Source organism: Plasmodium vivax, chromosome 10, assembly GCF_000002415.2.
Source record: "Plasmodium vivax chromosome 10, whole genome shotgun sequence".
NCBI classification, from domain to species: Eukaryota; Apicomplexa; class Aconoidasida; order Haemosporida; family Plasmodiidae; genus Plasmodium; species Plasmodium vivax.
In genome coordinates, this window is record NC_009915.1 from 1324490 (window position 1) to 1349424 (window position 24935).

The 24935-nt window shown below is 33.7% G+C and overlaps 3 protein-coding genes across 3 annotated transcripts, besides 7 other annotated features; 1 reads left to right on the forward strand and 2 right to left on the reverse strand.

Moving 5' to 3' along the window:
- Positions 1-2286: 2286 nt before the first annotated feature.
- Positions 2287-2325: a microsatellite.
- A 6566-nt stretch (positions 2326-8891) lies between these two features.
- Positions 8892-9821, forward strand: PVX_097580 (hypothetical protein; the record flags this gene model as incomplete). Its single annotated transcript, XM_001613125.1, has 1 exon — positions 8892-9821. The coding sequence occupies exon 1, from the start codon at positions 9003-9005 to the stop codon at positions 9819-9821; it is 819 nt and encodes a 272-aa protein (XP_001613175.1). The 5' UTR covers positions 8892-9002.
- Positions 9822-11367: 1546 nt separating this feature from the next.
- Positions 11368-12527, reverse strand: PVX_097577 (tryptophan-rich antigen (Pv-fam-a); the record flags this gene model as incomplete). The annotated part of the gene is made up of 2 exons (XM_001613124.1): positions 11368-12138; positions 12351-12527. The coding sequence occupies 2 exons, from the start codon at positions 12525-12527 to the stop codon at positions 11368-11370; spliced, it is 948 nt and encodes a 315-aa protein (XP_001613174.1).
- Positions 12528-13479: 952 nt separating this feature from the next.
- Positions 13480-13505: a microsatellite.
- Positions 13506-15099: 1594 nt separating this feature from the next.
- PVX_097575 (tryptophan-rich antigen (Pv-fam-a)) lies at positions 15100-24083 on the reverse strand (the record flags this gene model as incomplete). The annotated part of the gene is made up of 2 exons (XM_001613123.1): positions 23133-24083; positions 15100-22923 (listed from the first exon to the last, which is right to left on the reverse strand). Exons 1-2 carry the CDS (start codon positions 23295-23297, stop codon positions 15100-15102), a joined length of 7989 nt encoding a protein of 2662 aa, XP_001613173.1. The 5' UTR covers positions 23298-24083.
- Positions 15486-15506: a microsatellite.
- Positions 19756-19807: a microsatellite.
- Positions 23016-23121: a microsatellite.
- Positions 23839-23858: a microsatellite.
- A 232-nt stretch (positions 24084-24315) lies between the features above and the next one.
- Positions 24316-24356: a microsatellite.
- Positions 24357-24935: the final 579 nt, after the last annotated feature.

Sequence of the window (24935 nt, forward strand, 5' to 3'; positions counted from 1 at the left end):
TCATTTTGCGGAATCATCTTGGAGGAATTTACATGTATAATGGTCAGCTACTAGGAGTGACAATAAACTAAACTGCTTGTTTATACTGTGTATATCGCTCTGTTTATCGTCAGGTACATTTTTTTAATATAACCTCCATTTGGGGAAGAACGGTTAGCGACGTTTATCACAATTTAAACACACGAAAAAAAAAAAAAAAGGAAAAAAAGTAACTAAGTGAGGCTCTCCCATAACTTTTTCTATATATATGTGCTTTTAACCTGATAAGAGGATAAATTCAGGATGCGCAAAAATCGGAAAAGGATGCTTTAGTTTCTCTCTTTTTGGAGAAAAGGCTCAGTGATTTTCTCATTCTTGCATGAATAAATTAAAAAAAAAAGTAAAACAGCAAAGAAAACTTAAACTTGGTGGAGTAATAACAAAATGAATGAAGACTCTTAAATGTTCTTTTTGTGACCTCTTGGACGAGTCACTATATAGCCATTTTATCACATCCTATAGTTTCACATTATCACCTTGTTGGCTCTTTGCCAATTTTGTGTAGGAACATTTTCTTTGAACTATCTTTTTCCCCCCGCCAGGGGAAACGTTTAAACGTATCTCTTCAATTAAATGTTTGGGAAAATTAATTCCTCCTGTGGAACGGATTATTTATTTAAGCGGTGAAAATGTTTACATATATATGTATTTTTTTTTCTTCTTTTTTCTTTTTCCTTCTTAATGCAACACCTCCATATGTTGCGTGTCTTCGAAATGTGGAGGTATAACGAATCGCCAACATTGAAGTGAAAAGGTGACTCTCTAGCTGAAGAATTGGGTTAGTGAAGTTGTAGGCTTATAGCATAGTAGAAAAACGCTTGTGTCCCGATGTTAACTTGAAATAGGCGGTCTTATGATACCCGGCGAATGGCCTAATTGGTTTTCTTGTTTTCACTGTAATGTGTGGGTTGTAAGGCGGTATGTATAATTTAGCCAAATGAATTGGTGAAAATTTGGGGCTAAAGATAATTATACGAAATAGATGTTCCTAGAAAGTATGTATTATGTTACGAAGTGGAAAAGATTAGGAAGCGTAAAATAGTTAAAGCGATCAAATGGGTTGGCGTGGAAGGATGCGCTTTTGCGATTGGAGAGGGCACTCTTCTCACATTAGCTCTACTTTCAAATAAAGTAGAAGAAATGTGCTTTCTCATTTTGATGAAATAAAGTGCCTTCGTGTAACATTTCATACGAAAAAGTATTTGCGGTGGCAGATTAAATGCTTAACAAAACGACGACGCATCATCCCTTATTTTTGAACAGCGTCCAGTTGAATATTCGTGGAATAAAAAGTTTCCAAGCAGTATGTGCACATTACATATTAGGTATTAGGGTTTAGGGTTCAGGTATTAGGGTTTAGGGTTCAGGTATTAGGGTTTAGGGTTCAGGTATTAGGGTTTAGGGTTTAGGTATTAGGGTTTAAGGTTTAGGTATTAGGGTTTAGGTTTTAGGGTTCAGGGTTTAGGGTTTAGGGTTTATGTATTAGGGTTTAGGGTTTATGTATTAGGGTTTAGGTATTAGGATTTAGGTATAACGTATACATTATACATATACAATTGTGTTGCAACGGGATGAATGGGTGACCTACGCATTTTCAGTTATGACCTTTTGCAAGAACATCTATTTTGAATATGCACTAGTCGCATGACGTGGCTTTTTTTTGTACAGTGATAACGTAAATACAATTTCCATTTAATTTTTTTCTATATATACTTTTTTGTGTACGCCTAGTTAATATTTAATTCATAATATTATGTTTCTTTATTCTCACAAAGCGCATGACGTAAAGATTGTCAAAGTTAAAAAAAAGAGAAATCAGCAATATAAAGCATCATATGTATATATATGTATATATAGAGAGAGAAAGTTATAGATATATGTACATACAAGTTTAATCATAAAAAGTAAGCGTATTTGTAAATAAAACATATTTGTTATTAGAAAATATATATAAAAAAAGTACACACAGGATAAGGAATTTTGCACGCAAACTGTAAAAATGGTATATTTTTTTTTCAGCATTTTTTTTCTCAGTATTTATTATGTATGCTCTTATTATGGATGCTTTTAAATGAAGGGCTTTTTTCTTAGCCTTTTCTTTTTTTTTTTTTGTACAGTTCCATTTTTTGTTTCGTCTTTCTCGTGTTCTTAGTTCATTTTTTTTTGTCATATATTTATGTCTGCTCCTCCCTTTGGCTCATTTTTCTCTTTCTCCTCCTTTTGTTCTAAACAGTTGAAAGCAGTCGAAAATTACGACAAGATTGTTTTTTTTTTCTTCATTTCTTAGGTAGCACTTTTTATTTGCATTGTCATGGCGCTACTCTTTTTCTAAATATCTTCTTTATCGAGTTTCTCAGCTTTTGCTTTCATTTTTTTCTTGAGTTTTTCTTCCTTGGATTGTGTTTTGTTGTCTGAGACACTGGTGAAGTAGTTGTAAAACAAGATACCGTTGATTACTAACAATCCGATGAGTAACAATACTAAGTAGTTGTTTTGTACTAATTGAAGCATTCCCTTGACGTAGCTTCCGAAGAACTGTAACTTGTATAATGGAGATATCATAGATGAGGATGGGCTGATATCGATGGATTTTCCAAGTTGTTCTTGTTGTTGTTTGTAGGCAGCTAATCTACGTTGGTAGCATGGGGAGCTTTCAATGGCTTGTCTTAATTTTTTAATGGATTCTTCACTGAACATTTCATCCAGATTAGGTGGTGGTAAGATGGGTTCTTCTGGGGTTTCTGGGGCTGCAGCATCAGCTCCGAATTCGGAAGATCCCTCAGAACCTGCATCTGGATCAACTTCTTCGGGTAAGTCGGCCAAATCGGCAACAACATCATCGGATAAATCAGCTAAATCTACGGCACCATCATCAGCGGCGTCTACCTGGGGGACTTCGACAGCATCTTGTTCTAAACTTGGCACGTCGGCGACAGTTGGGTTGAATGCTGGAACTTCTTCAGTGCTCAAGCTTCCCAAACTGTTATCTACAACTTCAGGGACTTCAGTAGCAACGTTAACTTGTTCTTCTGGATTCATTTTTACAAAAGGTTGATTGGTTGGTGTAAGTTAAAAAGTACAAAAGGGGGGATTAATATAATATATTTAAGAAAATATATGTTTTTTTTTTCTTGAGGGTTGCTCTCAGATCGCAAGGAATGAAATGTTTTCCTAAATTTGAAAAGGGGGAAACAAGGGTTTTTTTTTTTATGTAGAAGGGTATATCTGCAATTATAGGCATTCCTACATATGCAAAGCATTATATGTTGTTCGTTCGAGGAATGTTTAAAAAGGCATAAAAAACAGAAATGAGGGAACTCATTTTGGTATGTAAAATGTAATGTAGATTATACCTTTGGGGATAAGGCGCGCTTAGAAATAATAAGGGGTTGAGAAAAGGGGATTGTGGATTGTTTCTTGTTGTTAAACAGTTGGTAAAATATAGCGATAGGCTTTTCTAGGATTGTCGAAGACGCTCTGTTAGAAACTGTAACGAATTGAAGAAAAGAAAAGAAAAAGTAAATTTTATAATTTAGTTAATTAGTAAAAATAGGTTCTGTTTGTAAAGGTTTATTTTTTTAAGCGAAATTTGTATAGCTAATATCTTTGTTGAACAAAATTATTTATAATTAATTTTGTACGAACTAAAATATAGTTTCGATGAAATGAATTTTCAGAAAAATATATAATTTTATAAAATATTAAAATTAAAATTTAATTTTTAGAAGTATAATTTTTTAAATTACCTGAAATGTGGGTTTTTCACAAAATGGTATTTATTTTAATTTTGTTTTCTTTTTTTTTTTAAATGTATTCCTAAAATAACAATTTAGAAAAAGAATTAAAAATGCTTTTTAAAATAATAATAAAAAAATAAAATAATTTAAAAATTAATTTTGTATTAATTTTAAAAAAGTAGAAAAAAATTGCAATACGTAGGGATAGTTTTGTTTTTTTTTTTTATAAAAATAAATAACCGTTTGACGCTTTAAGAATGCATAATTACCCCTATAATATAGATAATGTTAATTAAAATGCAAATTTGAGAGATGTAATTATTTTTTATTCTTGCCAAAATGTACATGTATATTTTATCTGATTTTAGGACGTTTACTCTGATGTATCGCATGATATTAGTGGCACGACAGCGCGCATACATGTAAGAATAATTTATTTTAATTTAAATTTTAATTTAATTTAGGTTTAAATTTTAATTATTTGTATGCTGCATATGTTTTTTTTCGCGACGGCGTGTTTCTATGGACTGTTATGTCAAGCGTTCTGCTACGAAAATGAAACGTACGGATTCTTTCTCTACAAAATCTATTTATTTTAAGCGCAGTCCCTTTTTTTTTTAGAAATATTGCATTCAATTTGTACACGTGTATAGTAAGTATATATATAATAAAATATATGCAATAATACAATTTCGGTAGCGACGAAAATGTATATACAGTATCATTTTTTTTTTAAGCACCGGTGCTCCGTTTTTATCATTTTTGCATGTGAAAATAAATTCTTTTGCTTTTTATTTATATATTTTTTTTTTAACCAATTTTGTAATCGTCTCTTAACGATTGAATAAAAAACACATACGCAGAAAAAAAATAAATTATTTATACATCCTTCGTGATATATATTATTATATGCATACATGCTTAATTAATATTGTCCTAATTAAGAAAACCAAAACCATTTGCATTACGCGTTCGGTTTGGTTTGCCTTTGTTCTGTGGATGAAGCGCTTTTTACTATTTATTAAAAAAACGCTGCATTCATTTGAGGCACTTTTATTATAATTTGCCAACCCAGCTTCTTTGTAACGTAGAGAGTAGTCCGTTATGAAAAATTCATCTTTATCGCGAGCAAAATTATTGGGTTGAATAAATTTGTCAAGCGGGGAATGAAAAGCTGCGCGATGGATTTATATGCATATGGTTTACCTTAATTTGGATGATTTACTCCATAGTAATGCAAAACATGCGCTACTCGTATTTATGCGCATAGTGTACTTTTACATTTGTGGAGGCTGAAATTTGCAGATTTTAAGTTTTTACTCCTTTCTTCATTTTAAATAAAGGAATATTCAAAATTTTTATTTACTCCCTCGCTCCTGTCGCATTTCGTTGTGACTTACAAAGCATTGGTCACGCTTATGATGGATGAGGATAAAAATTCGACTGTGCTTTTTTATTGCTATAATTATGCTTTATTTTAACAAAACTGTAAAGATCTCTTAATAAATGGAATAAACAACCTTTTTATGGATAGGAGTTGTTGCGCTTCACTCACCTGCGAACGTTATTAGTTACATATAATAAAGTGATAAATAAATTAGTAGTAACCAGTGCGCGGTGAGTTTTAAGGCTACTGCATCCCTTATTGTAATGATTATAATTTGACAGTTAGCTCCCCTAACAGTTTTTTTTTCGGGGGAGCACTTCCTTTAAATTATTTTTCCTTACCCCCCAAATTGTTCTAAATGTCCCTTTTCATATGTTAAAATAACATATGTTGTAAAATTTTGGAGAAAATTTATTTTTGAAATTTTTACAAACCAAGTCGGGTTTAGGTTCGCACCCTTCCTCCTCCCTCGCAAAAGCTCTCATATATATTGATTTATATATTCGGAGAGTACAAAGAATGATTGCACGAAAGTGCGACGTGACGCTAGAGTTGGCCCAGGTTAAAAGATTCACCAACCACGAGTTGAGAAAAATTATAAAATGTGATTATCCTTTCATGTAATCCCTTCTATAAGCCATTCAATCGAATTTAATAGCAGCAAATTTATTCTTTGCGCATAACTTTGTTACTACCAATGGGGCGCACGAAAACTTGTATGCTTTCCTTTTGAATCATTACTCGTTAAGGGTTCTTTTTTTTTTTCTGTTGCCTCCCCATACTGAAGATGTATACAAGCTATTTATGCTGCATTGCGGGGGAATATTTCATTAATTTTGAGCGTAATGGACATTTGAAAGTAGGGGATTTCTACTTGTGAGTAATAAAGGTGGAGTTTTTTACGAATTAAAGGATATGGAAAAAAAAGTGCCTCTATCTGTTGTGTGGGGGTCACATGCGATGTTAGCAGCTTTGTTGCTCCAAGTGAGCAGATTATAACGTTCTCGATATTTGTTTTTTTTTTTATCAAAAAGGAACAAATATAATATGCAGAATAAACAGTAGGTGTTGCATAATACAGTAAAAAATAGGAATCGAATTATTTGAACATTCGAAGGAGGCTAAAATATTTGAATGCATTTTCTTCATGCTTTAAGTTGAAAAAATTGCATGTCATTATGGCAACCATAAGAAAGCATAGAAAGAAACAAAAATGTGTAGAAGTTTTATTTGGTTTAAAATGGTGTTTTCTTAAATAATATATCACTTGGATGAACGCAGCAGCGTTAATTTTATGATGAAGAATACATGAGAAGCATTTGCACTTTATTGCTTGTGCGAAAATAATTATCATTCTTAGTGAAAACGGGGTGTGTAAGCTCTTACGCAGACGTGAATAAGCGCTCTGTGTTTTTTTTTTTTTTTTGTGTAGATGAGCGTTGTTTAGGTCAACTTAGATAAATTCAGTACACCTTTTTCCTTTTTTGTAATGCGTGAATTTTCGTTAACATGTAGGCATTCATGGAGACGCCTAATTCAATTCTGAAATGAAATAAGCGCTTGCGAAATGGTAGACAACATTTTCCAGTTCAGAGAAAGAGGGTAAACAAAAAAAAATAGTGATGGATAAATCTTTTGAAAAATAAAAAAATGGAATCAAAAGATTATTTTTTTTTTAAACTTTTGTGGATTTTTTTATTTTTTTCCTTTATTTTAAAAACGTTTCACACTTAGTATTGCTTCCTTATTCTCCCCAGCCGTTAACACCTCTTCAGTACTGTAAAAATGCTCATAAAAATGGGGAAGCTGGGGATACAAATAAATAATATTCATAAGAATACTTCTAGTTCGTAGAGCCGATTTATGCTTAATAAATTGTCCGCGCAGATGAGTACAGTTTAGTCTTAAGAACCATATTCTCGAAAAAAACAATTGAGTAACAAAACATTAGGGGGAAATATCCCTTTTGGTAGCTCTCAATTCGAAGCATTCTACAAATGGTTATATGTTCACTTTTATGGAAGAAAGAAAAAAGGGAATTCATTTTTTTTTTATAAAAAAATGTTCATTAGTGCTTATTGAGTTGGAAGAATTAATAATAAGTTTATGAATATTTCCCTGCAATTTTATTTTAAGACGAAAAAAATTAACAAACCCAAACATCTCCACATAAAATCTGTGTATTTCCTGAAAAATTGTGCTATTTTTTTATTATGTAAATGTAATTTTTGTCATTTTCTTTTGTTATTACAGAATGATGGGGAAAGTGAATCCTTTTTAAAATTATACTTATTTAAAAACATTCTCCTTGCAGCGTATTTTTGTATCTATTTCATTTTTTTTATTGGATTAAAAATTTCCCTTCGACCGCGGAATTACCCGAAGTATAGTAGCTATATAGCGCGCTTATTTTGCTAAAGCGTGCATATTATATGTATGCGTATATAATATATATATATATATATATATGTATATGCACTGCATCTTTTTGAAATTCCGCTTGAGTTATTTTGCCCCGCGATGTAGAATTAAGCACGTAAAAATATCTTTACATATAGATAGCTGTACAACTATAGATAAGTCACAATTTTACTCTAATTTTGCCGTAAAAAGTAGGGGCATAATGTTCCCGAGTTTTGTATTATACTGCAAAAATGTTAGGATAAAATTCCACCATTTGTTTTATCAACTTTTTGGTGAACCATTTGCTGGATAGTTTGTGCCTCTTAAAAGTCTTATCTGCGGGTAGTAATAATTCTACATTAGCGCTGCTATTTTAACTGATGAAAGGTGACATTCAAATATTTAGTTTTTCTACTCTTATCCTTACATCGTCGCTATAGCTTCCCCACATTGTTGCTACTTTATCGCTGCTGACCACCCCGGTTACCGGTCACCATGCGTTGCAACATAATTCATAAGAGGGGAATTACTCGAAGCGCAGAATTAAAATTCGTTCGCCCCTTATACCCATATTTATGCTAAAATGTATGAGTTACAAATTGTATATTTTTTTACGTATAAAATTGAAGCTTAACATTTTATAACTCTGCACAAGTTTATTTTTTTTTTGTCAATTTATTCATTTTTTTTTGTGATATATTTTCCTGCGCCGCTTTGTTAAAGAGATAAAACAGCAGTCCTGTTAACGACCTGCATGGGAGTATTCCCCGTCTTAACCGTTTGAATTAGTGATTTACCTGTAAACAATTATACATACATAAGCGCGTACGTTTTGTTCTACGCGATTATTTGTAAAGCGATTTGTCCTACCAAAGCTTTATTTTCCGTTGCTGAGTTCATCTTCACGTTAGCAACTTTTAAGAGCACTTTTAATTAAAGAAGTGGCAGAAGAGAGTAGCCAAGTAAAATCCTAACAAGTTATAAATATTTCAAAATTGTTAGGGATATCAAAATATATGTAGCAGAACTGTCGACACGGAAATGATTGTATCAAAGAAGTCCTTCCCTGGGGGAAAAGTTAACTCTCCCTTTCCCGTAAAAGTTCTAACCCTAACCCTGTTAATATGGATATGCCATTATTGCAATAATGTAATATAGCAATAGAAACTGCTAGAAACGCTGTTATTATTGCCATTATTTTTGCTCAAATTATGTTTATCTGATAGAACAACCATTTTTTAATATGTCCTATGCATGACGTCTTCTTTTTTCCTCCCCCTTTTTAGTATTCCTTTAATGATTCTTTAAGCGAAGTAAACAGGCAAAATAGGGCAACAAATTTTAGGAGGACAAACAAAATATTAGCTACATGTAAAAAATGTGGAAATGCGCGAAAGGCTAAAAATAAAAACAATTTGACAGATAAGGCTAAATGTATGGAAGAAATTTCATTGCTCCTGAAAAAGCTAGCAGAATGTAGACTAAACTATAGAGAGCCCCTTTTAGAAATAAAAGGAACGTTATCAGGATGTAAAGATAATTCGGGGCCTAAAGTTGTAGTGGCCAGAAAAAAACTATTAGATATCAAGAAATCAATCGCTAAAGATTTAGGAATCAAGGACTTAATGAGTAAAGAAGCGAAGACGAAAGAAATTGACATTATAGAATTGATTAAGCGTATACCTACTTATAAGGAGAATTGCCAGGCGCAAATTCGAGGAGCTAAACAGAAAATTATGGATTGTAGGGACAGCTGTGAGGCGCAAATTCGAGGGGCTAAACAGAGAATAACGGACTATAAGGACTGCTGTGAGGCGCACATATCAGATGCGAGAAGAAAAATGACGGATTATAGGGACGACTGTGAGGCGCAATTTTTAGACGCCAAGAAGAAAATAACAGACTATAGAGACGACTGTGAGGCGCAATTTTTAGACGCCAAGAAGAAAATAACAGGCTATAGGGACGACTGTGAGGCTCAAATTCGAGGGGCTAAACAGAAGATAACGGATTATAAGGACTGCTGCGAGGCACAGATTCGAGGAGCTAAACAAAAAGTGACGGATTATAAGGACAGCTGTGAGGCTCAAATTCTAGGGGCAAAAAAAAAAGTGACGGATTATAGGGACAGCTGTGAGGCTCAAATTCTAGGGGCCAAAAAAAAAGTGACGGATTATAAGAAGAATTGCGAAGCGCACATTACAGGGTTCAAAGATAAAATGTCAGATATTAAAAAATCATTCTATAATAACTGATTAGGAGCAAAAGATAAGAAAGGGATACCAAACAAAAATGGAAAATAGAAATAGCATAATGAAGGTTTTGGGAAAAAATAGGAATCGTCAGCAAATTAGGAACAGATAAGCAACATCTCGGCGAACGAGTAGTGCATTATTAATGGAAGTAATGTTAATAATGGATGGTAAAAACAACCCCCCCGAGGAATGTGTTAGAGCCTTGTTTTACACAAACAATAAATAATGGGTACAAGTCATTTGTTTGACGAGAAATGCGAATGGATAGCGGATTAACGGATATGATTACACCAAAAGATGTTAATTTGTGGAGTGTTCAAGAAGGTCTATGTAGGGACAATCCTTTTATTAAAAGGAAGGAGAGGTTGCTCGAATATTATTTAGCAGGAAGAAACGCACAGTCACCCTGTAAAGCGGTTAAAAGGAAAAATGGAAAAGAAGATCAATCGAGCATTCTCTTTTTTTAAGAACCACCTATGGACGATTGGCAAATATGTTAAGTTCGGAAGAAATAGATAATTTAGCGAGGAAGAGGAAAACAGGGGAAATTTTATAGTCACAATGTGACTATACGAAAATGTAATAATATTACCCGCGGAGAGGAACCCTTCATGCGTGAACGGTGTTAGGGTTAAATGTAGTACGTTATAATAAAGTTGTCAAATATGCTTTTTTTGTTTCTTTTTTGCCGTTTTGCCCTTTTCGCCCTTTTTGCTATTTTGTTTGCTATTTTGTTTGCTATTTTTTTTTTGCTATTTTTTTTTGCTATTTTTTTTTGCTATTTTTTTTTTTGCTTTTTTCATTTTCCATTCTGTTAATCAAAAATGTGCTTGCCTGATGTGTTACACATCTAATGCAAATAAGGTTAAGAGGAAAAGGAATTCTGATTAGGCTAACACCAAAATGGTAAGATAGCTACGTATGTGTGAATAGACCAATACGTGTGCATATAACTGAGAAAGAATTGGAATAATTTTAACTTAAAATGTGTTTATTTTGTGTATAAACAAATGGTTTGTGTAGTTGCGGAGGAAATAAAAATTATTTAAAAAGAATGTCTTTTTGTTCTTCGCGCGAAAAAGAAAAAAAAAACGTGCTGTAGGGAAATGGGACGTAAAAAGAACTGCGGCTTTGTACGGATGTGTTAAACATGTAGTATACGCAAAATGTACAGAACATACGAACTAAGCAAAATATATGTGCAGCCATGTTACAAACTGCTAGGCGGAACTTATTTACTTTTTTTTTAGGAGTGTTACTAGGCGAGACGAAAAATTGTCCTTTTTGTCTTTGCTCATTTTTGCGCTTTGTCCGCTGATTTTTTGGGATTATTTTGGCCTAGTTCCTATTCTGGCTCCATGGAATGCAAGTTTGTAAAATTAAGGAAACAATGTCAAGTATGTCTTGTTCTATAACTTTTCTTTTATTTATTTATATATTTATTTATTTATTACTATTTTTTCTTTTCTTTTCTTATATTTTCTCCCTTTTTTTTTCTTTTCCCCATGGGGTTGACTCTTTCAAGGGCTCGCCACCATTCTCGCGATTATGAGTCATTATCTGTGCTCACCAAGGTGTTCCACCTCTTCTCATTTATCCACTCGTTAATTGTATCTTCCATCCATTTGTAGAAGAATTCTTCTTTTTCATTTTTCCATATTGACCAATTATTCCACTCGCTAAATATATAAACATTTTCTTTAACGTGCAACCAAGTAGACCATTGTTCACCTTCCCTATGATTTCTTTCTTTCCATTTGAGCCAATGTTTTTTCTGGGTCAAGTTGAGCCACTTAAGCCATGTTGAGTGTTCCCATTGTGACCAGTAGGTGTCTTCTTCAGTTTTCCATTCGCTCAATAGCCATGCCATGATCTTTTCATTTTTCCACTGGACCCATTCTGTTAATAGTAACAAATCCAATGATGTTTCTTTTGCTTTAATCCATTTTTCTAAATCTGTTTTCATAAAGTTTTTCCCTTCTGTTTTTATCCATTCTTTCCATTCTTCATCAGTCCATGTAGCAGATTTTGATATAAGATAATCCTTATATTCATCATTAATATTCTCATTACAATTCATCCATTTATTTTCCATTTGTTTAATCCATTCGGTCCATTCTTGTTCTGTTTCTTGGAGCCATACGTTCTTTTTGCTCTTCATGGATGTGTTGAAGTTTTCCCATTCTGATTCCAACCTCATCATCCAGTTATTCCACGCACATTTTTTTAATTGTTCTGATTGATCTACGTCATCTTTCCAAAATTCCATTAAATTGTTTGGAAGATAACACTTGATACTTCCCCTTTCGGTGCTTGCCTGCAAAAGGTTTTAAGAGTTATGATGTGAAGAGCGCGTTTTTATATATAAACCATATGTTACGTAATGTTCGAAGAAGGGGTGTGTGGGGGGGAATTAAGTACATGCATTTGTGTAGGTATATGTGCGTGTGCATTACACATGTGTATGTGCTTTGGGGGTATATTCCCGTGTGCATATGCTTTAGGGAATTTTTTTTTTTTTTTTCTTACAGCATGGGAGGGATTTAAGATGAAAACTGAAAATAGAGCAAATAAGATAATCTGTAAAGGAGAAACTGTGAAAATTGCCGTCATTTTGGATAACTTGGGATTTCTATTTTGTGTTTTCTTAGCAGGGGAGAACTTTTGCTGGGGTGCTGGACCCTTCATATTGGCTTTTAGTTCCATGGTTGGTATATTTTGGTGACAGAAAGAGGTTATTTTGGCAATGAAAAAAAATTATTGTTCTGCTTTAAAGGTATATTTTACAATTTTACGATTTTTTATGTGTGCTTTTATATATATATGTTCGTTTTTGAGCTTTTCTATGAATTGAAAAAAAAAAGGAAACCAAAAAAGTGATATTTTATATTTGTATAATAAAATTAAAAAATATAAATAAAACAAAAAGGAAAAAAACAAAAAGGAAAAAAGCAAAAAAGAAAAGAACAAAAAAGAAAAAAACAAAAAAGAAAAAAACAAAAAAGAAAAAAACAAAAAAGAAAAAAACAAAAAAGAAAAAAACAAAAAAGAAAAAAACAAAAAAGAAAAAAACAAAAAAGAAAAAAACAAAAAAGAAAAAAACAAAAAAGAAAAAAACAAAAAAGAAAAAAACAAAAAAGAAAAAAACAAAAAAGAAAAAAACAAAAAAGAAAAAAACAAAAAAGAAAAAAACAAAAAAGAAAAAAACAAAAAAGAAAAAAACAAAAAAGAAAAAAACAATGTCGTTATATATTCAGCTTAAAAAATGAGCAAAACAAGCTGCACAGAACCGTTCTATGCAAATAGAAAAAAGAAAAAAAATCTTGTGAGCTGTATAAGAAAAAATTGAAACTTCCCATATTTCAAAAGGCCCAGTTTTATTTATAACTAAAGAGCTAGCTTTTTTTCTCTAAAGCTTACATTTGGGTGAGCTGTGCCTTTGTGTTCACTTTGCGTTTAACCAAATTGTGTGTAATAATTAACCGGTGCACGTGTGCACACATTTTTGAAGGAGGTTCTATTTAAAAGAGAATAGCGTAGGCTCCTCTAGGCCCTTTAAATAAATGAGCGTAAAAATTTGCACATATGTATATATGTATATATATATATATATATATATATATATTTGCCCACTCGCAATTTAGTCAGAATTCGCGCATGGTGATAGTCGCTTATTATGTGTATGTTTTTTTTATTCATTTTTCTCCATCTGGTAGAATTATTCTTTTTGCCTAAAGTAAATTGGCCGAATGATGTCGCAATTGGGGGGGAACAAAGTTGCAAAAATGAGAGAAGAAACAATTGAAGAATTGTGGTGGTGGTGGGGAAATATATAGATATATGACAACAAAATTGGAGCAGCAAAATAATCAGTAAGAATTGATTTAATTTGGCAATTCAACAATAATTTATAGGTTACATATATCTTTATGAGTTATAGTAAGTAGCTCGGATGTAACAGTTGGGTGGGGCAGAACCTTCTCTTCTCCATCTTAAATGTATGAATGGCAGAAAAATGAACATTCATCATTGCGTATTTAGCATTTGGCATTTAGCATTTGGCATTTAACATTTGGCATTTAACATTTGGAATTTAACATTTGGCATTTAACATTTGGAATTGGACATTTGACATTAATTATCAGTTAACATTTAATCTTTAATATTGAGCCCCTACTGCGGGGTCCGCAATGCGAAGACATTAACATTTAATATTTAATGTTTAAAATGGTCCTTATAAAAGTTTTAAATTAGCTATTCTTATGCGCATGGTAAAAAAATAACATAATAGTCGTGTTAAGGTGCATAGTATATATTTTTGTTGTTGACAAAAAAAATTATTGTGAAACACATACTGAAACATTATTACTAAGCACACAAATACTTGCATAATCAGTAATAACTGACATTCAAATAAACCGCATTATATGTACTGCAAAGATTATCTTACAAATAATTATGCAAATGAATAATAAATGAATAAATAAATGCAAATATAAAAATAAATCAAAGAAAACAAACAAACAAATGAATGAATGAATAAAAACAAATAACTGTATATATATGATATATATATAGACAGCAACAACTAACGTGCATATAACTAATTGAGAAAAATCCTAAGCGATAAACGTTTTTAATATATATTTATTTTTTACAATAAAAATATAAAAAAAACATGAATTGTTATTTAAAACAATTCTATTTTTTCGAAAATAATGGGATTTTGTATGAAAAAATAAGTGTCGTCTTCTAGCAAATTTTTTCTTATTCTCGCAGGAAAGATATGTAAAATATACGTAAACTTTTTTCCTATGATTTTTCGAGGCATTTTTTGCTCATAATTAGAGATATATTTTTTTGTATGGATTATGAAAAGGTACTTCCTTTTTTAACAAAATTTTTTGTGTATTGAACATCTTTTTATTATTGCAATTTTTCCCATCGACAAATGATTTTTTTTCACTCATGCTGGATAGCAAAAATATTGTGTTCTATGCAGTGGAAGCTGTGCTCCTATGCAAAAAAAAGGAGATACTTTGTTCTGGAAGTACGCAAATTTGATGTAATAAAAAATTATTCTCCCCTCTCTTTTTTGATATATTTTTTTCTTTTTTTTTTTTTTTGCATTCACTAATTTCGTAGTCTTGGCAGCTTTAATGTTCGCAGTTATGTCAAGCAAATATAGTCCAGAGGGAAAAATTATAAAGTATATCAGATCAGTCTTTATTTACTTCGATTCAGCTGAGTTCAATTGAATCCGTTTCCGCTAACCACGTCAAGTTTCTGACAGTTCCCTGTGTATGTCGCGTGCCCACACATTCCATTGCTTCTTGGCTATCCAGTTGTTAATAAAGTGGTGGAGCATAGAGAAAAAGATGTTTTTTTTGTCCTCTTTCCAATTTAGCCATATTGCATTCTTAACTTCTAATAATGCCTGATCTTTTTCACGAACCCATTTTTGCCACTCTTTAGCTTCACTTTGTCTAATCTTCTTCCATTTGTACCAGTCGATTCTTTCTTTTCTAAGTGATGTTTTTTCATTTGAATATTCCCATTTTAGCCAGTACTGATATTGATCACATTTCTTTTCACTCAATAACCAATCCATAATTTTGTTAGTTTTCCATTGTTCCCAATCTTTCAATAGCCATAAATCGTATTCGCTTTTAACTTTGTCTATCCATTTTTCCATATCCATCATCATGATAGATTCTCCATCCTTTTCAATCCATTTAATCCATTTGGAATCTTGCCATTTTAGTGATTTTTTGTAAACATCGAAAGAGTGATCTTCTAGCAATTCTTTGTTGTAATGCATCCATTTAAATTGGAAGTCTTCTATAAATTTATGGAACTCTTCTTCCTTTTTTTGGAACCATTTATTTCTTTCCTTGTGTATGTAGGCATTGTAGCGTGACCATTCATTCTTCAAGTCCTGCATCCAATTCTGCCATTCAGGATTTATGGGCATTCCTTGTTCTTCCTTATCACCTCTAAAATATTTATACCAAATCATAACTCTGCAATTCACAATCTTACTCCAAATATCTACTATTTTTTTTATTAAAGGGTATTCCTTTTTACCCAGCCATTCTTTGTAATCTGCAAGGTTAAGTTTTTTTTTATCGACTTTATACGCATCATCGGGTTCTCTTCTTCGTGGCAATTTGTTTGCATGCTCAATTTTCATATCTTCATCATTGTGATCTATAATTGACATACCCTCTTCAGCCAAATTGTGCATTTGTCTTTCAATGTCTTCTACCATACCTTCTTGATTAGGATAGTATACGCTTTCTTCTTCACCTTCTCCTCCTTCCGTGCCTTCTTGGTAATAGTACACGCTTCCTTCTCCATCGTCTCCATCCTCCTTAATATAGTATACGCTTCCTTCTTCACCTTCTCCTCCTTCCGTGCCTTCATGGTAATAGTACACGCTTCCTTCTTCACCTTCTCCTCCTTCCGTGCCATCTTCATAGCAATAGTACACGCTTCCTTCATCACCGTCTCCTTCTCCACTGTAATAGTACACGCTTCCTTCTTCACCTTGTGTTCCTACACTCTCCCCTCCACTATAAACCTGCAACTGGCTTTCAGTTCCCACTTCTGATGCGTTTTCTTTTTCTTTTAATGCTTCTTTGGAGTCACTATCTTTGTTATCTATCATATTGTCTTTTTTCTCACCATCTATCAAATTGGATGCTGTGCTTTTTTGGTCATCATCGCATAATGGGCTTTCAGGCTTTTCGCCACCTGCCACTGATTCGGTTTCCAATTTTTCGCCATCTGCAACTGATTTGGTTTCGGTTTTTTCTTCACCTTCTAATGGTTTGGTTTCGGCTTTTGCTTCACCTTCTAATGGTTTGGTTTCGTCTTTAGCGTCACCTTCCAATGGTTTGGTTTCGGCTTTTGCTTCACCTTCTAATGGTTTGGTTTCGTCTTTAGCGTCACCTTCCAATGGTTTGGTTTCGGCTTTTGCTTCACCTTCTAATGGTTTAGTTTCGTCTTTAGCGTCACCTTCCAATGGTTTGGTTTCGGCTTTTGCTTCACCTTCTAATGGTTTAGTTTCGTCCTTAGCGTCACCTTCCAATGGTTTGGTTTCGTCTTTAGCGTCACCTTCCAATGGTTTGGTTTCGGTTTTTTCTTCACCTTCTAATGGTTTGGTTTCGGTTTTTTCTTCATCTTTCTTTGGTTCTGGAATGGTATAATATTTCCAAGTACTGAATATACTTTCAGTTTTAGCGTCACCTTCCAATGGTTTGGTTTCGGCTTTAGCGTCACCTTCCAATGGTTTGGTTTCGGTTTTTTCTTCACCTTCTAGTGGTTTGGTTTCGTCTTTAGCGTCACCTTCCAATGGTTTGGTTTCGGTTTTTTCTTCACCTTCTAATGGTTTGGTTTCGTCTTTAGCGTCACCTTCCAATGGTTTAGTTTCGTCTTTAGCGTCACCTTCTAATGGTTTGGTTTCAGTTTTAGCGTCACCTTCTAATGGTTTAGTTTCGTCTTTAGCGTCACCTTCTAATGGTTTAGTTTCGTCTTTAGCGTCACCTTCCAATGGTTTGGTTTCGGTTTTTGCTTCGCCTTCTAATGGTTTAGCTTCAGTTTTGGCGTCACCTTCTAATGGTTTAGCTTCAGTTTTGGCGTCACCTTCCAATGGTTTATCTTTATCGGCAATTTTTGAAGAATCTGATTTCGTTTCTTTAGCTTGAGTAGCTTTCCTAGCTTTTGCAGAATATGCAAATGTTGGGATTTTCGGTATTTCACCTCCTACTACAGATTCGGTTTCGGTTACTTCTCCTCCACTGAGTACTGATGATTTGGTTTCCAATTTTTCTCCATCTTTCTTTGGTTTATCTTTATCGGAAAAAATAGAACTAGGTGATTTCTTTTCTTTAGCTTGAGTAGCTTTCCTAGCTTTTGCAGAATATGCAAATGTTGGGATTTTCGGTATTTCACCTCCTACTACAGATTCGGTTTCGGTTACTTCTCCTCCACTGAGTACTGATGATTTGGTTTCCAATTTTTCTCCATCTTTCTTTGGTTTATCTTTATCGGAAAAAATAGAACTAGGTGATTTCTTTTCTTTAGCTTGAGTAGCTTTCCTAGCTTTTGCAGAATATGCAAATGTTGGGATTTTCGTTTTTTCATTTGTTACCACTGATTCGGTTTCGGTTACTTCTCCTCCGCTAAGCACTGATTCGCCATCAAAATTTTCTTTATCACTCTTTGATTGCACTTTTACGAGAATTGTAGTAGTTAGTTTCTTTGATGAATCTCGTGGATTTTTATTAGTTTTTTCAAAATGTTTAAATGCTGGGATTAGCGATTTTTCTTCTGTTACCACTGATTCAGTTTCGGTTACCTCTCCGCCACTTAGCACTGATTCGACATCCAAATTTTCTTCTCCCATGCTTTGTTGCACCTTTAGGGGAGCTTTTGAGTTAGCGAATTTCTTTCCTGCACCTTGTGGTGGGTTTTTCTTCAGTTTTTCAGAATCTGAATATTCTTCACTTTCCACTGTTTTTGGAACATTCTTTGTTTGCAATTTTATGAGAGGTTTAGCAGTTGGTTTATTTGCCATAGATTGCGGAGTTTTCTTAGTAATTTGTTCTCCATCTACAACTGATTCGGTTTCCATTTGTTCACCACCTAAAACTGATTCGGTTTCTATCATTTCTTCCTCTTTCTTTGGTTGCATGTTTACTGGATCATTTGGAGTAGGGTATTTCTTTTGTTCGTCTTGAGGATCTTTCTTAATTTGTTCATTTTTTACTACTTTAAATAATTTACCTGAACCTTTATGATTGGTTGATACTAGCTTAAGCTTCCTCGGTTGTCCTTTGACAACAACAACCCATGGACCATTTTTCTTCTTTGGCTTTGGTTGCAGTGCATTATCAGCTTTATCATTTTCAGCTGTTGCGACGGGAGGTTTGTGCTTGAGTTTTCTAATTTCTTTTGACATTTTCTTATATTGTGGTTGTGGTTCAGGATGTTCTTCATGTCGTTCTTCAGGATGTTCTTCATGTCGTCCTTCAGGATGTTCTTCATGTCGTCCTTCAGGATGTTCTTCATGTCGTCCTTCAGGATGTTCTTCATGTCGTCCTTCAGGATGTTCTTCACGTCGTCCTTCAGGATGTTCTTCACGTCGTCCTTCAGGATATTCTTCATGTCGTTCTTCACGTCGTTCTTCTTCATGTTGTGGTTCTAGTTCTTGTTCTTGCATAAATTCGTATTCCAATTCTGATTCTAGTTCTGGTTGTAGTTGTGGTTGTGGTTTCATTTGTGGATTTGGTTTCATTTGTGGATTTGGTTTCATTTGTGGATTTGGTTTCATTTGTGGATTTGGTTTCATTTGTGGATGTGGTTTCATTTGTGGATTTGGTTTCATTTGTGGATTTGGTTTTATTTGTGGATGTGCTTTCATTTGTGGATGTGGTCGCATTTGCACTTTTGATCTCAATTGTGGCTTTAGTCGCATTTGTGGTTGTTGTGGTTTTGGTTGTGCCTCTGACTGTAGCTCTAATTGTAGGTCTGGTTGTTCCTCTAGTTGTTCTTCTGGTTGTGCCCCTGGCTGTAGTTCTTGTTGCGGATGTGGTCGCGGTTGTGGTCGCAATTGCGGTTTCATCTGTTGTTTTATCTGTGGTTTCATCTGTTGTTTTATCTGTGGTCGCATCTGTGGTCTCATTTGTGGTGGTGGTTGTGACTCTAGTTCTCGTTGCATTTCTGGTTGCATTTCTAGTTGCATTTTTTGTTGCACTTTTGGTTCCATTTCTGGTCGCATTTCGGGTTCCATTTCTGGTCGCATTTCTGGTTCCATTTCTGGTCTCATTTCTGGTCGAATTTCTGGTCGCATTTCTGGTCGAATTTCTGGTCGAATTTCTGGTCGCATTTCTGGTTCCATTTCTGGTTCCATTTTTGGTTGCGCTTTTGGTTCCATTTCTGGTGGCATTTCTGGTTCCATTTCTGGTTCCATTTTTGGTTGCGCTTTTGGTTCCATTTCTGGTCGCATTTCTGGTTCCATTTCTGGTCGCATTTCAGGTTCCATTTCTGGTCGCATTTCAGGTTCCATTTCTGGTTGCAGTTGGGATTGTGGCTTTACTTGTGGTTGTTGTTTCACTTTAGATTGTGATTGTTGTTTCACTTTAGATTGTGCTTGTTGTTTCACTTTAGATTGTGCTTGTTGTTTCGCTTTGGATTGTGCTTGTTGTTTCGCTTTGGATTGTGGTTGTTGTTTCGCTTTGGATTGTGGTTGTTGTTTCGCTTTGGATTGTGGTTGTTGTTTCGCTTTGGATTGTGGTTGTTGTTTCGCTTTGGATTGTGGTTGTTGTTTCACTTTTGATTGTTGTTTCACTTTTGACTGTTGTTTCACTTTTGATTGTGGTTTCGTTTGTGGTTGTGGCCCTTGCTGTGGTTGTGGCTCTTGCTGTGATTGTGGTTCTTGCTGTGGTTGTGGGACTTGTTGTGCTTGTGGTTGTGGCTCTTGTTGTGCTTGTGGTTGTTGCTCTTGTTGTGCTTGTGGTTCTTGCTCTTGCTGTGCTTGTTGTTGTTGCTCTTGTTGTGCTTGTGGTTGTTGCTCTTGTTGTGCTTGTGGTTGTTGCTCTTGTTGTGCTTGTGGTTGTTGCTCTTGTTGTGCTTGTGGTTGTTGCTCTTGTTGTGCTTGTGGTTCTTGTTGTGGCTGAGGTTCTTGTTGTGGCTGTGGTTCTTGTTTTTGTAGAGGTTCTAGCTGTGGTAGAGGTTCCAGCTGTGCTAGCGGTTCTAGCTGTGTTTGTGCTTGTAGTAGCTGTGCTTGTAGTAGCTGTGATTGTCGTAGCTGTGCTTGTAGTAGCTGCGCTTGCGGTTTTAGTAGCTGTGTTTGTTGTTGTAATAGCTCTGCTTGTTGTTGTAATAGATGTGGTTGCTGTTGTAGGAGTTGTGTTTGTTGTTGTAGTAGCTGTGGTTGTTGTTGTAGTAGCTGTGTTTGTTGTTGTAGTAGCTGTGTTTGTTGTTGCAATAGCCGTGTTTGTTGTTGCAGTAGCTGTGGCTGGTGTTGCAGTAGCTGTGGCTGGTGTTGTAGTAGCTGTGGCTGGTGTTGTAGTAGCAGTGGTTGTAGTAGCAGTGGCTGTAGTGTTTGTGGTTGTAGTGGTTGTGGCTCTTGTTGAGGTGTTGGCTCTTGTTGCGGTTGTGGCTCCACTTGTGGCTGTAGCTCTACTTGTGGCTGTCGCTCTTCATGTGGCTGTTGCTCTTCACGTGGCTGTCGCTCTTCATGTGGCGGTCGCTCTTCACGTGGCTGTCGCTCTTCATGTGGCAGTGGCTCATCTTCTGATTGTTGTTGTTGTTGTTCTTGTTGTTGTTGTTCTTCTTCTTCTTCTTCTTCTTCTTCTTCTTCTTCTTCCTCTTCTTCTTCTTCTTCTTCTTCTTCTTCTTCTTCGTTTAATTCTTTTCTCCATTCATCGAATTTTTCATTTATATTAGGTTGTACTCTTCTATTTCTTGGATCTTGCATTTGTTGTGCTCTTTTAAGCATTTCTAAATTTGCTTTTAGTTTTGGATCATCTTTGGCAGCAGTAGCAAGTTTATATTCCACGACTTTATCCCATTGTTTAAACATTTTATCTCTGTCATCTAACATCTTGGATTTTTCTGCGTCTTTTGCTGATTTTTTAGAAAATAAAAATCCAAAGGTTTTAGAACTTTTTTTTTCTTCTTTTAACTTTTTATTTTTCATTGCTTTTTTCCAATCTTCCATCGCACCTTGATTATATTTATGGGCAATATTTTCCCTACGTTCGGGGCCTTCAGCGTGAAAATGAGGAGGACCTACATTGGGGTGGTGTCCTACATTTGCAGATGGGGGGTTAGTAGGAAAATGAGCTTCTGCACCTCTTTGCCCAACATTTTGTTGCTGGAGCATTTTTGCCAACTGTTGCATTTCTTCTGGGTGAACACCTTTTTGATGAGCTTGTTCTGGGTGGACACCTCTTTGATGGGCGTGTTTTGGGTGAACACCTTTTTGATGAGCTTGTTCTGGGTGGACACCTCTTTGGTGAGCTTGTTCTGGGTGGACACCTTTTTGATGGGCGTGTTTTGGGTGGACACCTTTTTGATGGGCGTGTTTTGGGTGAACACCTTTTTGGTGGGCTTGTTCTGGGTGGACACCTCTTTGGTGAACTTGTTCTGGGTGGACACTTCTTTGGTGAGCTTGTTCTGGGTGGACACCTCTTTGGTGGGCTTGTTCTGGGTGGACACCTCTTTGGTGAGCTTGTTCTGGGTGGACACCTTTTTGGTGAGCTTGTTCTGGGTGGACACCTTTTTGGTGGGCGTGTTTTGGGTGATCTTCTTCTTCGTAGTCCTTTTCTTGTTGCATTATTCCTTCTGGGTGTTCTTCTTCGTCGTATATATCTTCGGGATGCAATTCTTCCCTTTTCACTGGGACTTTTTTCATTTCGTGTTTTTCCATTGGGACCCTTCTCATTTCGGGTTTTCCCTTTGGGTGTTTTTTCATATCAGGCATTCCCATTTCGGGTCTTTGCATTTCTTCATTTTGGATTATTTCGTCTTTTTCTGGAAGTTTGGATTTTATAATTTTTTTTTGCTGTGGTGAATAGGTCCTTTGTGCTTGTTTAGCAAATTCCGATGGATGCCTATATATCCTTTTTCCTTTTTCGAAGTTTGCAGCTCTGGGGTCTTGGGCTATTTCTCTAATATGATCATCAGCATCAGCTTCTTTCACTACAATTGGTTCCATTGCAGGTTTTCCAGAAATAGCGCTTTCACGACGTTTACGCAGAGTAGGATCAACAGTAGAGAATTTGTATTCTAAAGCTTTTTTCAAAATTTTCAATTCTTTATCTTTTGCTTTGAACCATTTATTTTTTTCATCTTCCATGGTCTTTGTCCACTTTTCTGATTCGACATTTTTTTGTTCAAACCATTGGTCCCTTTTGCTTGTCAAGTCCGTATTGAAATCTCGCCAATCTTGCTCGAACTGTTTTACAAAAAGAAGCCATGTACTATTATCTCTATATTTGGGTACTTCTGCTAGTGAGCGGGATTCATCCCTGGGCTCTTCCACTTTGAATCTATCACGGTGGTCATGGTTCGCTCTATGATCACGAGGAAACTGAAATGAGGAGTAAAAAGGAAGTGAAGAAAAATTGAAGGGATGTGATTCAATTATTGCAAAAAGTTACAGCGTCGTGTACTGTACGTACATATGCGTGTGACGTATATGTATAATACATGTAGGGATAAGCACACAACGTAACATGGCTAGGGGGGTTAGCATACAGATCGTGTGTATAGTTTGCCTATCAAATTTCTCTATCTTACTTCAGAGCATTCCGACAGGGGAAGAACCACATAGGTCAAGAGGAATAAGATAACGTATATACATGATGAAACTGGTTTTCTGCTAGTATTTGACAATGTATAGTCCTTATTTTTTTTTGCTATGCTTGAACGAGAGGGTGATCTTCTTGCTTTAGGTCCCTTCATATTACTCCTTTATTTCGTTCAGTTTTTTCATGTATAACATATATATTTTATATAATAAGAAATATATGTATTTTGTAAATTAATAAAAAACGAACTATAGTTTATAATATAGTTTTATGTTATGATCTACAGTGTTCTTTATCTATATACATTTTCTTAATTTTAATATTCATTGTGAATGAAGAAGAAAATGTAACAAAAATTATAGGGGAAAGATGCAGTAAAGAACAGAAAAAAAGTATATATTAACACTATAAATAATATGTTCTGCCACTCTCTATATACAGTTGTTAATATGCTTCAATTCAATCTGTTATATTTTGAACTGTATAAAAGAGCGCTGGTTTGTTTTAAATAATAAAATGTACATAACTACTAATATTATTTTATAAAACTTTCCTGCGTTGACATTTTTTTCGTTAGAAGACAAAACTGGTTTAACAAATATAGCATTACATACATATATGAATATATATATATATATAGATAGATTTATTTCTGTAAAACCAACGTACTTTTTTTTTTCGATCTTTTACAATTTTTTTTTAATTTTTAATTTATCTATTTTTTTTATTTTAACAAAGTATCATTTTTTCGTAAGAAAAAAAGAAACAAATTAAAAAAAAAATATACAAATCTTGGCAGTTGTCAAAAAAAAAAATAAAAAAAAATATATATATGTATATATAGTATGTAAATTTATAAGAACACTTTTTTATAACAATGAAACAAATTGTTGTTCTCTTTTTAATAGTTTTTTTTTTTTTAATTAATTTTATAAATATTATTTTTTATTTTTATGTACATATATGTACAGTATTTTTAGAGACATTAGAAACGTTTTTCTAGTAGTCTTAATTTTTTTTTCTGTACGACTTTTATATTCTTATTATACTATAGATATGTACCGTTAAGAAAAAAATAATAAATAAATAAGTATAATGAAACAAAAATAACAAATTTAAAAATATCTAAAATGAATATATAAAAGGGCATATAATAAAGGCAAAATAACGAATTTCCTAATATTAAAAAATTTCATTTTCAATAGATACAAAAGAATGAATAATTAATTTTTTAAATTTGTTAATAATTCTCCTTTTTTTTTTGTTTTATTTTTTATATCTCTCCTTTTTTTTTTATTTCTAATTTAAATATGTAAATAAAATTAATACTTTTTTATAAAATTATGCTTTTATTTTTTGTTACCCATGCCTAATTTATTTATTATTTTGTACATTTCGGTATTTCTAGGTTTTTTTTTTTTTTTATATGTTATGTTTTTGCAATTTTTTGCATGTTCTTAATTATTTTTTGTATTTTCTAATTTTTTTTTGTTCTGTACTTTTTTTTTTGCATTTTCTTATTTTTTTTTTTTTGCATTTTCTTTTTTTTTTTTTTTTTTATTTTGTAATATTTTTTTTTTGTTGTTCTATTTTGTTCAGTTTTATTTTATTTCATTTTTCTTTTTTCGTGTCCTTGTATTGTTGTTTTTAAAATTTAAGATTTTTTTATTTTCGTCTTTTTTTTTTTATTAATCTAGTGAAAAAATAAACGTTCATTTTTTTCAATCTATTTGACAAATAGTGGTTTGTTAATTACCTGGGAAACAGATTAAAAAGTTGGCAACTTTTGCCA